General features: G+C 45.0%; 2 protein-coding genes across 10 annotated transcripts in view; both read left to right on the top strand.

Annotated features, from left to right (window-relative positions):
- Positions 1-8,596, top strand: part of LOC139338370 (phosphatase and actin regulator 1-like) — a 50,685-nt gene extending 42,089 nt beyond the window's left edge. For 5 of the 9 annotated variants that reach the window (XM_070973306.1, XM_070973305.1, XM_070973302.1 and 2 more), the window contains exons 8-12: positions 1,377-1,432; positions 2,543-2,604; positions 3,902-4,042; positions 5,967-6,043; positions 6,211-8,596. In XM_070973306.1, the coding sequence (XP_070829407.1) occupies positions 1,377-1,432; positions 2,543-2,604; positions 3,902-4,042; positions 5,967-6,043; positions 6,211-6,226 (352 nt within the window). In that variant the 3' untranslated portion in view covers positions 6,227-8,596. Of the gene's footprint in view, positions 1-1,376; positions 1,433-2,542; positions 2,605-3,901; positions 4,047-5,966; positions 6,044-6,210 lie in introns of all 9 variants that reach the window. The other 4 variants (XM_070973304.1, XM_070973303.1, XM_070973300.1 and 1 more) reach the window with 1 other exon arrangement.
- A 2,698-nt stretch (positions 8,597-11,294) lies between these two features.
- The window catches only part of phlpp1 (PH domain and leucine rich repeat protein phosphatase 1), a 43,201-nt gene continuing 41,236 nt past the window's right edge, over positions 11,295-13,259 (top strand). The window contains exon 1 of the mRNA XM_070974493.1: positions 11,295-13,196. Coding sequence (XP_070830594.1) covers positions 11,573-13,196 — 1,624 coding nt within the window. The 5' untranslated portion in view covers positions 11,295-11,572. The remainder of the gene's footprint in view (positions 13,197-13,259) is intronic.

Below are 13,259 nucleotides of genomic sequence, written 5' to 3'. Positions count from 1 at the left end.
TGTTCTTCATATTGGTCACTTTATAAAACCTTGTGTAACTCCTTATATAATCTCATTATACTCATGTCTCTAGTCTTCATATTGCACAGATCAGGCAGGCAGGCACTTAGCTGATAATGACAATGCCTGAAATAAACCCATTTGTGAGAGAAATCATTTTGGAAGGAGCCTCCGTACAGATGTTTGTTGACTAATCTGCATGTGTTTACTTACAGCAGCCGCATTTTTGCTGCTGTGAGGCTGATATAAAGCTCAGGCCATACTGAGAGGCGGAGAGCTCCAGTCTGAGATTCTGTGTCTTGACTTTTCCCTCTAGTGGGAGAAGAAATGACACGAGATGAGATGAGACAAGCCGGTCTGAGCACAGACCTAACCCTGCATACTGCAGCTCACAGGGCTGAGCGGCTCCAGATGGCTGTCAGATCTAACGAGATGGAGACAATCATTGATCCAGTGCCCGCACTTAGGTCTACTGCGGCAGGGTCCTGACACAGTGCTATAATAAGAGTCCCCAGTTGAAAGCACCTAGCATGACCTTTCAGTGATTGCCTTTGGGTGTCCTAGTCATTTCAACCGCTTACAAATTGAGAAAATTGGAGATAATCTGTGCAAAACGTATCTGTTCAGGTGTTGTAGAAAGGACTGCATTGGTCCACGTGTAAATGTGTGTTGTAGGTTTATTGTAGCCGTCTTGAGCGTTGAAACCTTTCAGTGGCCGTGTGACCACGTCATCGTCCCATTCGCCCTTATTCAGCATCACATGAGAGCTGAGTCTCCACAAATACCTGGCTTTTACTGGTCGTCTTCCCTGCATTGCACCAGCATATCATCATACAGTCATTCAGTTGGAGGAGAGGGATTTGTGATCATGGCTGACTGAGTTTTGGTGCACCTGTCAAGCTGTTATGAAGGGCTTACGTAAGATGCAAATCTTTTAACGGTGCAAAACAACAACATGGAATCTCGTTGCTCATAAATAAGTTGTCCTCACAGTGAGGAAACGCTGGCTTGATGTATATTTAATTCAGTTTGGGACGCTTTTTACTCTAATGCCCAAGGTGCAACTTGTGAAAGTACTCATGCTGTGAGTCAAAATGTCAATGAGATGACCTTGCTGGGAGTTGCTGTCAAAGCATTGAAGTGAATACTGGGCAAAATGTCGGGAAGAAAAAGCTAAACTGAGCAGCTTTCTGTGTATCCCAGAAGAAGAACCGGTGAGGTATTTACACAGATTATCCTTTGAACAACGTTGTTGATGACGATATTACATGTAAAGTAGGTTTACACGAGCGTTTCCTCTCATGTCGGTTCAGTGTTGCCTTGCTGACCTAGTGCCTGTGATTATGTGCTGACCATGGATGCATGTTTCTAACCAGGCGCTTGAGTCAGAGACCCACTGCGGAGGAGCTGGAACAGAGGAACATCCTCAAACGTGAGTGTCTCAAACGTCTATATTTAACATTATCTCTAAGCTGCTGAAGTCAATTGTCAATTTATCACAGTGACAAAAAAAGCCCTCTCTAACTGTAAAATCAACACATTGCAGGGAAGCATGCCTCCATATTTGTAGCAGCCTTTATTTGCATGCAGGCTTTGTATAGTGCAGCCTGGTGAATCGAGAGGCCTAGTTATGTGAAAGCTAGTGGCATACATCTCTCCCTTTTATTCCTCCTTGGTCTGCCTTTTCATCTGAGGCATGCAGGCAGCAGGGCTCCCCGAGGACTCATGTCCAGGAAGACTGGTTTCTTAGCTCAAACACATGCAGTATCAGAGAGAGGCAGTTCTGCTGCCTGGGACTCTGCGGCTCTCACATCAAAGACTGATTCGCCAGCAGTTCCTGCTCTCCTAGAGGCTGCTGCATGATTGGCAGAGTGCAGGAGGAAAATAAAAAGTGGAAGGAGTCATGAGTGACAAGTCATGTCCTCCTCATCACTCTCACACATACAGTAGCAAGGTTAAACAAACAGGCCTTATTATCAGGAGAGGCACCGTCTGGAATCCAAAATTTTGAGTAGTACTATCGACACAGTGAGTTTTCAGCGCTAGCACAAATGCAGCTTGACTGCTGGTGCTTTTGCAAACAGGAGCAGTGTCCCAGAATGCTTCCTGTTTACTCTCGTCTCTCCTTTTAACTCGCTCCTCTGAGCCTTTGTGTCTCTGTAACTGACTTTGAATATATAGGAAAACACATGGGTGAATTTTAGGGAGATGTAAGCACTTGAAGAGATCAGCATATTCTCCTTGTAACATCCTTAAATAGGTCAATCGCTTGATCATAAACATGGCCTGAAAAGCCCTGAGACAAGTTGAAAGGAACAAAGCAATCATTGTCCCCTGATACCCATCCCTAATAGTATTAAACACCCAATGATGGAAGCTATTTTCGGCTTTAAGAAACTTATCCAGTTTAGTGTGAATCTAATGAGCCATATTATGCAAATGACGTGTTTGTTCCCCTTTCAGTAATTTCCAAACTGTTCGTACACACTGTTTGCGTGTGACTGTACTCGCGGTGTAACACTCACCCTTTCATTCTCTGCAGCTCGCAATGAGCAAGAGGAGATGGAGGAGAAGAGGGAGATAAAACGAAGGCTAACGCGAAAGGTGAGTCCAAAATAGCCGCAAAGGTGCGAACCCTGACTTGATGTCTAAGCATTTGGAGGGGGCACATCGTTGGCTGGGATAAACTAACACTGTGACAGTGACTCATCTGTAGTGAGAAGTCTTGTTTGTTGCAGGCCTGTTATTGTAGTTCTCAGGTCTCCCCAGGAGACACCGGTGTCCTTGTTGCCCTTGGCCCTTTAGCATGTTGCCTGCCAAATCCTTCAACCCCATAGGGAGGTGTTGAGCACGCTCCCATCACTTTCAATTAGATTATAGCACTTTCAGCTCACCTGCGGACACGCTGCACCAAACAACAATCTCACAGCTGATGGAGGCATTGGCTGTATGCATCACATGCTTTTTGTTTACAGTGTGGAAACTTTACAGCCCTCCAATCATGGGTGCCTTGTGTTTGAAACAAAATGCTCATCCTATACTGTATATCACACTAACTGCACATGCATAGAACATTGCACATGTAAGCGACCGACTTGTATTTTGAATATCTGCTAACAAAACACAGGATCCCTTAAATTAAGATTTAACAAAAGAATGCATCAGGATTTCTCCCGAATGGATCATTTTAATGTGGAAAAACAAACGTGTCAGTTTATTCTCTGATGAGCAGATAATCTAATAGCACCACTGCTTCTGCATCTGCCATTTATGTGCTGCAGTTTGTTGTTTTCCAACCATCTGAATAGCTGCCACCGATTACTGTGATTGGTCGATGTAGCGACCTGATGTTGGCACATTTATGATACTTTAATTATCGATTGATGTGTTGTTTTTGATGCATATTCTTTCTGATGCATTTATTAGCCTGTTTTAAGATTCTTAGTAATGAGCAAATGTTTCGTGGGCTTCACATCATATTTTCATCCAGATCATGAGTCGTATCAGAGTGTAATCAGCGCTGTCAGCTGGACACTGTGACACTTATCAGTGAATTCAGCTGCAGGCATGAGGTGCACAGCTGAAGGGGCTTAAGTGATAAACTAGTCTGTCCTTTGTGATGTTAGTAAAGAACTCCTACTCTGAAGAAGATCTGCAGGAGCTGAAATGTTAATTTGATGCACTGATTCAATAAATGTCCTGACTGCCGGAGCAGTTTGCGTGCAGTGTGCAGCAGTGCGATATAACCCCTCTCCTCTCTGACGCACCTGCATAAGAAATACTGCATGTGCAAGTCCAGTCTTTCCATAACGACTTGGAATATATGCAAATGCTGAAAAGCTGCTAATCGTGGCAGCGATGAGCTTTCTGTTCTCCAACTCTTTGTTTGCTTTTGTTCCAGCTGAGCCAGAGGCCCACTGTAGAGGAGCTGAGACAGGCCAAAATTCTCATCCGATTCAGTGACTATGTGGAGGTGTCAGATGCCCAGGACTATGACAGGCGGGCAGATAAGCCCTGGACCCGGCTCACAGCAGCTGACAAGGCCAGTATCACTTACACTAATCTTACAATTAAATGGAGATAATCTTTAAATAATCTCAAGAATCCCTCCTCCCCTGCTTTCAAATTTCACCGTCACGCCCCGCCCGCATCTCAAATGATGCAACCCGCGACGCAGGAGAGTAACGGCAGGAGGATGTGTTCCTCCTCTTGTGTTCCGGCAAGCTCTTCCTCAGCTGTTCGGTTCCCCTTTGTGAGTAAACACCCCGGAGCAGTCCTGCTGCTCACTGCCCAGCGGTCTATGCTTCTGACTTTTAATGAGTTCTTGATTTATTTATTTATTTATTTTAACGGAACAACGAAGCTGTCTCCTTTGCTTTGACGATACGCAGCTCTGAGCACGCCAGGTCACACCTGAGGACCACTCATGTGGAAATCACAGGGATTCAGTGTTTTGATTATGCAACAGCTCCCCTTACATAAGAGAGTAATCGGACAAGCAGAGCCTCAGGACCCCTCAGCCGCAGCGCTGCTCTGCTGACTTATTTTTTTTTTCCTGCTTCTACCATCCAGCACAGATTTGAATATTGTTCGCTCTCCTGTCGCAGAAGCATCCTGCCCAAGGCCGGAGACACGTCCCCTTGAGTCATGCTGAATAGCAAAAGCAGTGACATCACCTGGCTGGGATTACTGTGACACATAACATTTTAGAGGGGATGTGTGGTTATTAAGAAAGACACAGAACACAGGTTTTTTTTTTTTTCCTGGAACTTTGACTCATCCACACTTTGCAGTCATACTGCCCTCGGGCAAGGCACTCAGCCCTCCTCTGCTCCAGCAGTGCTACTTAGAGGCCATGGTTCATTGGGCATCGTGGCAAATGTGACTGTGTATAACTACATCAGTGGGAAACAGCTTTGGTTTGTGCTCAAAACCCTTTTTTTTGACACCACGTCGGCGCCAGCCATGGCCAGAGGGATGATGTTTTCAGGCTGTCCGTCCGTCCATCCGTACGTATGTCCATCTGTCCCATTCTCGCGAATAGCTCAGGAACAGAATTCCTTCAAATTTGGCACAAATGTCCCCGGGGACTCAAGGATGAACTGATCAGATTTTGATGGTCAAACGTCAAGGTCAGATGCTGAATCTGTGCTGATATTGAGCTTCAGGTGATTGTCGTCGCACCATGTGATGAAGCTCTCTATCAGTCCTCTGTGCTCCTCTCTAAAAATAGCCTCTAAGTGTTCTCACGGGAAAATAGTCACTGGACTCATAAATGTCATTACAGTGACAACTTCCATTTCACCAAAATAATACACTGAACACCCTTTTTTTTAATAATCAAAGTCTTCACTACACATATTAAAAATGTGATTTTAATACTTGGTTTAATCTGCATTCTCTAAGTGCTGGGTCACTAAAGACCTGAGGTACGCAGTGGTTCAAGGGTTTCAAAAAAAAATCATCCCTCAGTGTCTCCTTACTGAAACAATCGGAGCGCTGCTTGCTTTATTTCCAGGGTTTTCTATGATTTTTCGTGCTGGAAATGTGTACGTTCTCAGCCTGCATCACCGCGTTATACTGTGCAGCTTCGGCGTTCTAAAAATAAACCTGTACTGGTCGAAACTAAAAATGATATCTCGATGCTTTTTTCTATGTGTATTTTCACATATGTAAATCCCTGCCATCACCAGTTCATTGCAGGTAAAAACACCAGCTGATGGCCCAAGTAGACCAGCAGCTGATTGTATATTATTGTTCATGCTCTTAGATGTCTAAAGAGGAGGAAATTGAGGGCTCTTGTGATGTGGGAAGAGAATTCAGCAGAATCATTCATGGCCTTGAGATAAGCCTAAATGATGCATGAAGCATGCTAAAAGGAGGTAGAGTCAGGGCTCCGAGGCTGCCGTTTGTGCACTAAGCCTCTGCAGCTTTTCTCAAATTTCCTTCTTGTTTGTCCTCTGCAGGCAGCTATACGGAAGGAACTCAATGATTTTAAGAGCAATGAGATGGAAGTGCACGAGTCGAGTCGCCATTTAACCAGGTAATGTGCAACACCCACGTGACCCTGCATACCTTAAGATCAGCTTGTGCACGGCTGCGGACATTTGTATTCCGGAGGCGTTGGCCGTACAGTGCCACGAGCTCTGGCTGGGGTGATGAAACGCGATGAAATGTTTGAAACAATACTTTTTCCGTCCATCTTTTCAGGTTTCACAGACCATAGTAGACCACCACTCACTGTCTCGAGCAGTGCCGGACCGGCGCTCTCCCCCACTGAGAACCTTAAGTGCTGGACAGTAAAATGGTGCCCGTTTCTACAATAAGGCCATGTCTTCTGAAATGCCTTTTCAAGACCCACACAACTGAGTCGGTACTACGCTCCAAGATGCAGACACCCACTACTCCATCCACTGTAGTAGCACATAAATGACTCCAGTTGATTCACATCACCTCTTTATGGAATTTGCCTGACTGTCTCTGAAACCTCTCGGCTGAGCTCTCAGGCAGGCGCTCAGTTCTGCGGCGAATGGACAGCGGGAGGGTTTTTGTTTGCAATTGATCGCCACCTCCGACAGCCTAACTGAGGGCAACTGTACCTTGGCTCATCAATAACACCAGTGGACTTGTCTCAGTGGACGTGTTTTTATCCCTCTTCTTTATTATGCCGTCACTCCGGACTCCTCTAGCCCGCATGGACATCTCTGTGCAAGGATGCAGGGAGGAGACTGTTCTGAGCTCAATACATCAGCAGGAGATCCATCTTCACTCCACCTGCTGGGACTGGAAACGGCTCAGAAAGACACACAGGAGGGGAGGGAGGGGTCCAACATTAGAATCATGTGCAATATTTTTTTTTTCTTCTGCTTTACCTAGGCTATAGCACCCCCTGGAGTCTTCTCTGTGTCATTACTATGTAGTCCTTCTCCTTCCCTCGAACGTGCAATTCCCACTGTACCGACAATGTTGAACATCTAATTGCTAACTGTGAATTTGAGAGATTGGGCCAAAGCCCGCGCTCTCTCCAAATGTACATTTTGTTTATACTGAGGAAGGAAAGTTTAAAGAAGAATCATGCTTGACTGGGGTTCATTCATGTCACAATCTTAGGAATTTTATTGTGAAAATTGCAGCTGGCAGATTTAGTCTGACTCCAGTGTGTTGCCACAGTAAGGTTTTCTAGTTTTTTCTTTGTTTTTTGATAGAGGCACTTAAATAATAAGTGATTAATTGACATGTTTTTACATGTCCCAGCGCCACAGCTGGCTCACCGCGTTGTTATCTGCCATTTTTTTTTGTGTTTGCAGCAGTGTGTTTAATGATCTTCGCTCATAATGTGCATTGTATTATACACTTTACTTTTCTACTCATAAGCTTTTGACCAAGCAATATCCGTTGTTTGTAGAGAAAAGATTAAACTACAGGTGTACTCCCCACCATTTTTTTTTTTTACTATGCTTATACACTACGCCTCACTTCAGGGTTTTAATTTTCTTTTCTACTTTACTTTAAGAAGGCTTTATTCAGGAGGACTTTTTCAGAATTTTTCTCGACGGAGCCACCAAAAGCAGCTCTCGCAGCTTACGAACACAGTCGGACAAGATGTGATTCAGTCTCAAGTCTCGGGTCGAGCGGGATGACGCATTCTCAGTTTTGAAGCAGGATTTCAGTGGATGCATTGAGTCAGGATTTTAAAGTGTTTTTTGCTAAAGTTCTTTGCACTGTTAAGAGTTTGGCTTTACAATGGTCACTGTTTTAAGGTCAGGACTCAAGTGTGTAAAATATTGTTAGGTTTCTGATCTGTGACCATTCTGTTTCTTCACTTTAACGTTCTTGTTACCTGACCACTGATCCTACACCAGTATTCCAACGCCCATAAGCTTTATGTACACAGACTATTTTTATTATTTTTTACTGTATTACTTTTAAAGTCGCAATATGAAATTCATGTCACATGAAGAAAAGGTGAAAGGCTGTCGGCCGCCTACTATAATGCATCTGTCTGCAAAGGAAAACGTGTTCTCTCTTATTTTCAAGGTGACGATTAGATGACCCAATAAAACCCGGGAACCGAGAACATAAAGAAAATTGTTGTGCACTTTATGGTTTCTGTGTGAAACAATAGAGGTTTTGTTAGAGTTTGGAGCAGTTTCAGCTCAGAATCAGTACACAGATCATGTCACATCGCTCCTTTTTTAGAATCAAAGTGTCACTGGGTCATCTAATCTCACAGACTTTGAAATATGAGGTATTTTTGTGTTAGAACCAGCTTCTGTGTGATTCCAGCATCATGCCATCGTTTGAAATTTTCCGTCCATAGGTTCAGTACAGTAGAGCATAAGTAGGAATGAATTTGTACAAATACGCTCCAGTTCTCATTTCAGCTCTAAGAAACAAACCTGAGCCGCTGGGCCGAGCATGAGGTTTTTTCCATTTTGCTGGAATCAAGGAACATGAATTCAGCAATAATCTGTTTCCTTTTACATGTCGGTGGAGCAACTCAACCAATTTAAAAGTGTTCCTTTTTTTCATTTTTGAAATACAGAATACCATGTAGAGGATACGTCATGACAATTAAATTCCATTTCTGAATGCATTTGCACTGTTCGAATGATCATTTTTGAGCTAAAAGAAAAATCACCACAGTTCACGTCTCACAATTTTGAGCATTTTTCCTGATACTGACACATTCCTGTGAGTTCGTGGTATTTATGACAGCAGGCTCTTTTGCCAGTGTTAAATTTTCTAACACTCCTCTGCATCCAAATTATAATTTTCTCAGGTATTTGCAATCAGCCAATCCTGCGTCACGCATTTCTTCTAGACTTAACTCCCCATTTTACTCCTATTCTTCTGTAAAGCCTGTATTATACTGCACTTCATAACAAATTTGTATTAAGTGCATGTTCAGGTAGTTCAGAATTCCTCGTGAATGTAGTATTGTGGCACACATACACATGTGTAAGAGGTTGGACCTTGAATGAACAGCTGTCTCACTTTCAACTGAGGGGGATCTGACACAAATCTGCTCATGTGACTCTAAAAATGTAAACTTCACACTATGAAAACAGACCTTGCATGGTTAAATATAACCACTAGAGAAGGACCTGGTCTGTACCTACTTTATAAAAGTCCAGTCAAACAATTGTCAGGTGCCCATATGTGCAGTGAAGGATTTTTTGCCATTGGACCTTTAAATGACCATATAAACAGAGGACTGATTACAGTGAGGAAAAAAACTATGTGAGTATTGTGTTGAGACCTGAATGTCATAAACTTTGAAATGAATCCCTATGATTTACCCCCAAAGGAGCACTTTCCACAATGGGAGCTGTGAAGTAAACACTGAACATAACGGTTCCATGTACTTTCTCCAGGCCTTCCTCTACCTAAAAAGTCACTTTATAACCATAATAGACTTCTCCTGAATTCACATGCAGTAACTGAGGCTGATCTGGGTTTGAAATTGGAACATTAAGTTTATTGAAGTTAGGGAATAAGACTCAACAGTCCATATGATTCAAAGGGCTTGACAAGGTGTCCCTGGACTGTTTATTTATTTCTTATAAGCATTGCGGATATGAGCAAACCTTTCACAGTATCACAAAACATTTGCTTCTACTTTTATGGAAGTCTATAAATGATCCTTGTTTTCAGCTTTGTGACAATGCACTTTCCAGTCAATCCAATTTTTTTTATTAATATTTTCTTTTCTTTCTTTAGGTAAAGCAGTAGAATTTACTTAATCCTGAAAAGCAAACAAAGTACATCCTCCCTGAGCATCCACTATGTAACGTGGGACACAGATGATGTACAAAGATCTTTTACTTAAGTAAAAGTATAATTGAACACCAAACTTTGAAAATGCCACACCACAATGTCCTGCATTCACAACGTTATGCAAATATTATCACCAAAATGTGCTTAAAGTACCACAAGTAAAAGTACTAATTACAGACAAACACTCCCCGTCAGTGTTTTACTATTAATGTGATTTTGGGTTAATATACTGTGTTGAAGGTTGAGCTAATGTTAATTCCTTTATGTACTGTTGGGTAGTTTAATGTGCAGAAATGCATCATAATCTAAATGACTGTCTGCTTGTCGCTGTCCTATAAGAACCACACATCTCTAAAAAGTCCACTTTTCAGCTTTGTGACAATGCATTTTCCAGCCAACTCTTCGAAGTTTACTTAATTACAAAGAATTTTCTTGACCCCTGAAGGAACACTGAATCCTTCACTCTATCAGAAAATTTCAAAATCACCCAAAATCTTCCTCTACAGCTGTCGGACAAATGCAGTGGAGTAAAAAGTCCAATATTTGCGCTGTGGAGGAGCAGAAACATGAAGTTGCATAACGTGAAAATACTCGATTTGAACTTAAGCACAATACTTGAGTAAATATACTGAAGTAAATTCCACACTGGTTGTCACAAAAGTCATGTCTTTATGCAATCTGACAATAAATAAATAGCACAAACCCGTTGATCTTAAACTAATTTTAAAAAGAAAAGTTGACCTGAAAAAACGGAGCGCAGCGGCTTCCTGTTGCTCAGAGCGGCTGCGCCCTCAACAGGAAAAACAAAACAAAAAAAAAGTTTATGGTCAAACATTGCGGTTTGCCCCACTAGATGGCGAGAAACACAACAGAATGAGAGCCTGTGGATGATCCGGGCTGGATGGCCTTGTGAAATGGCGTCCTGATGAGATGGTGCTCCAGTTGTTTGCCGAGTCACAGCCAGTCTACAACAAACAGACCTGCGGCGCCGCTTCTGTTCGGACTTTAATGGAAGCGCGTTAACTGCACTGTGCGCACCTTCCTGTGGGGCCTCATAATGAAAGTTTCTCTGATATTCAACAGTTGACAGCTGATAAGTTTCGCCTCCATGCGCGCACTGACTTCACTCCACTGAGCGATGCGCTGCTTTTCCTCCTGTGCGCACACGCGGATCATCCGTCGGCGGAGAAAACGCCGCAGCAGATAATCGGCCGCACTTCTGCAGCCGCGCACCAAACATTTTATACGAGCTATGTTTACGCCTCTCATCTGTTCGCCGCCTCACTTGACCGAAGTGAAGAAAAGCTCCCTGGGAAATGTATTCGTGCCACCACGTCCTCCCCGACGGCGGCGTCAGCGGGACGCCAACCGGCACAATCCACTTCCCACAATCCACCGCGTTGTTGTTGGCGACCCCATCTTGTGTCCTCCTCATGAATATATATCAGTGAGCATTTGCGTAGGAGGTCGGCCGACGTTCATTTCATATTCCAGCCCTGTATTTTGGTCTAAATGGGACGCACAGTCACGTCTCCGCCCTGATCTGTCCCTGCGCGCCCAGCCTCTTTCCAGCGGATTGAATCGGTAAAATGTTTGTTCTGGAGCGGCGGAGGAGACCCCGACAGGGAGAGGAAGGCAAGAAGTGAATGACTGCCAGCGGAATAAGTCGGCAACACCGCCCAGTCGGCGGACATTTACCACGTCGGGCACGTACTCAGGCTTTTAAATGTAGAGGTGTAACCAAGTGCGCACCGTTATTTATTTAGAGTGGGGGGACTTTTCATTGGCAGAGATGGAAAGTGTGCAGGCTGTCGCTGAGGATGGCGCGTCGGATGGAGGCGCGACCAAGTTAATGAAGAAGCCCAGCGGACTGTCTGTCGCCCGGGGGACTCCAGCGGATGATGGCGGTGGACATTTGGCACCCTCCCGCGTAGATGCGAAGAACGGGAATAGACTCTCTCATTCCGCCTCTGCCGGGGGATCTAGTGCGTCAAACCGAGCCGTGGCGTCTAATGGCCGGGGCTCATCCAGCAACTCCAGCTCTCTCCTGTTGAGACGGAGGCGCTTGAAGAGGAACCTCTCCGCCGCAGCTGCAGCCACCGCCACCTCAGCTGTCACCGCCGCCTGCGGCGCCAAGATGAACTCGGCCCTGTCCTCTGCGTCTTTACACACTCGGAGTCTGGACAGGAAGACTCTGCTGAAGCACCGACAGAACATGCAGCTGCAGCCCGCGGATCGCGAGTGGGTGAGAGCAGATCTCCACCGGGGCTCCATACATGTCCACGACAGACTGACGCCCTCATATCCCAGACCGGTCCTTTGCACTATGGACACGACAGCCGGCGAGGTGGCGCTCCGTCTGAGTAAACTCTGCAGTAAGTCGAGCTCCGTTATGCGCATTTTTTGTAAAGATAACCCCAAGACTGACCAAAATGGCAACTGCAATGTGAAGTACGAATATAATGATAATCCATGCAAGGTGAACGAAGACTCTAGTATGAAATGCAACCACCTGACTCCCCTGGAATCCACAGAATTAAGGGGCCCTCCGAGTGACAGGTTGAGACTGCTGCTCATGGAGAATGCAGATGAGAGGCAAAAGCAACAGGACGTTGATGGAAAACTTTTCACCCCCGAATCAGAGTCACAAGACAACATAGCCTGCTCGCTGTCAGATTTAAATTCTAACTCTAACATGGATACCCCCAATGACGATGACTCAGAGCACAGGAATGGTGTGGACAGCTATGGATTAAATTCTGGCTCAGATGTGGAGAGCAGCGCGTTTGATGACCTGAGCTCCGGGGCCCGGCTCAGCGAGCACAGGGACTCCCTCAGCGATGACATGGTCCTGGGCACGGAGGCGTCCATCCTCAGCCCCTCGTTCGATAGCGCCACAGAGGGCCACGACATGTACGGCAGCTCCTCGGACGAACTGGAGCTGGACTGTCCTGCATCCAGCTCGAGCCTGGAGCCCATCTCCCAACATCACACCAATGGGATCGGTGCTGTCGCTGCCAGCTACAAGCAGTGCAACATGGAACACTTAAACAACATGGCAAACAATATGGACCCGGAGAGCAGACTCAATCCAAACAGTCTGGGCAGCCTGCCACCCAGCAGCAGTGCCGGCTCATTGTCGAGGGCCTGCACTACAGGTAATACACCTGACATCCAAGATCCGGACTGTGGCCAAAGTGCTCTAAAATCAGCAGATCACAATGGGGATCCCTGTGATTCCAGCCCCACGCTGTATGTTCAGCTGCATGGCGAGGCTGTCAGGAGGCTTAGCCCAGATGAGAGGCCTCTGCAGATCCAGAATGACTTTCTCTTTAAGCTTGGATTTAAGGACCCGTGGAGAGTTCAAGAGGAAGGCCTTAACACAGAAATTGGCTCCTTGTTGCGTTTCTATGCAGGTAAGTTCAATGATGCACTCAGATATGATATCATTGTCTCGTGATCTTGTTTCTGCTCTTTCA

This window comes from Chaetodon trifascialis, chromosome 11 (assembly GCF_039877785.1).
Source record: "Chaetodon trifascialis isolate fChaTrf1 chromosome 11, fChaTrf1.hap1, whole genome shotgun sequence".
Taxonomy (NCBI): Eukaryota; Metazoa; Chordata; class Actinopteri; order Chaetodontiformes; family Chaetodontidae; genus Chaetodon; species Chaetodon trifascialis.
The sequence above is the reverse complement of the archived record's forward strand: the minus strand, read 5'-3'. Positions and strand labels throughout refer to the sequence as shown.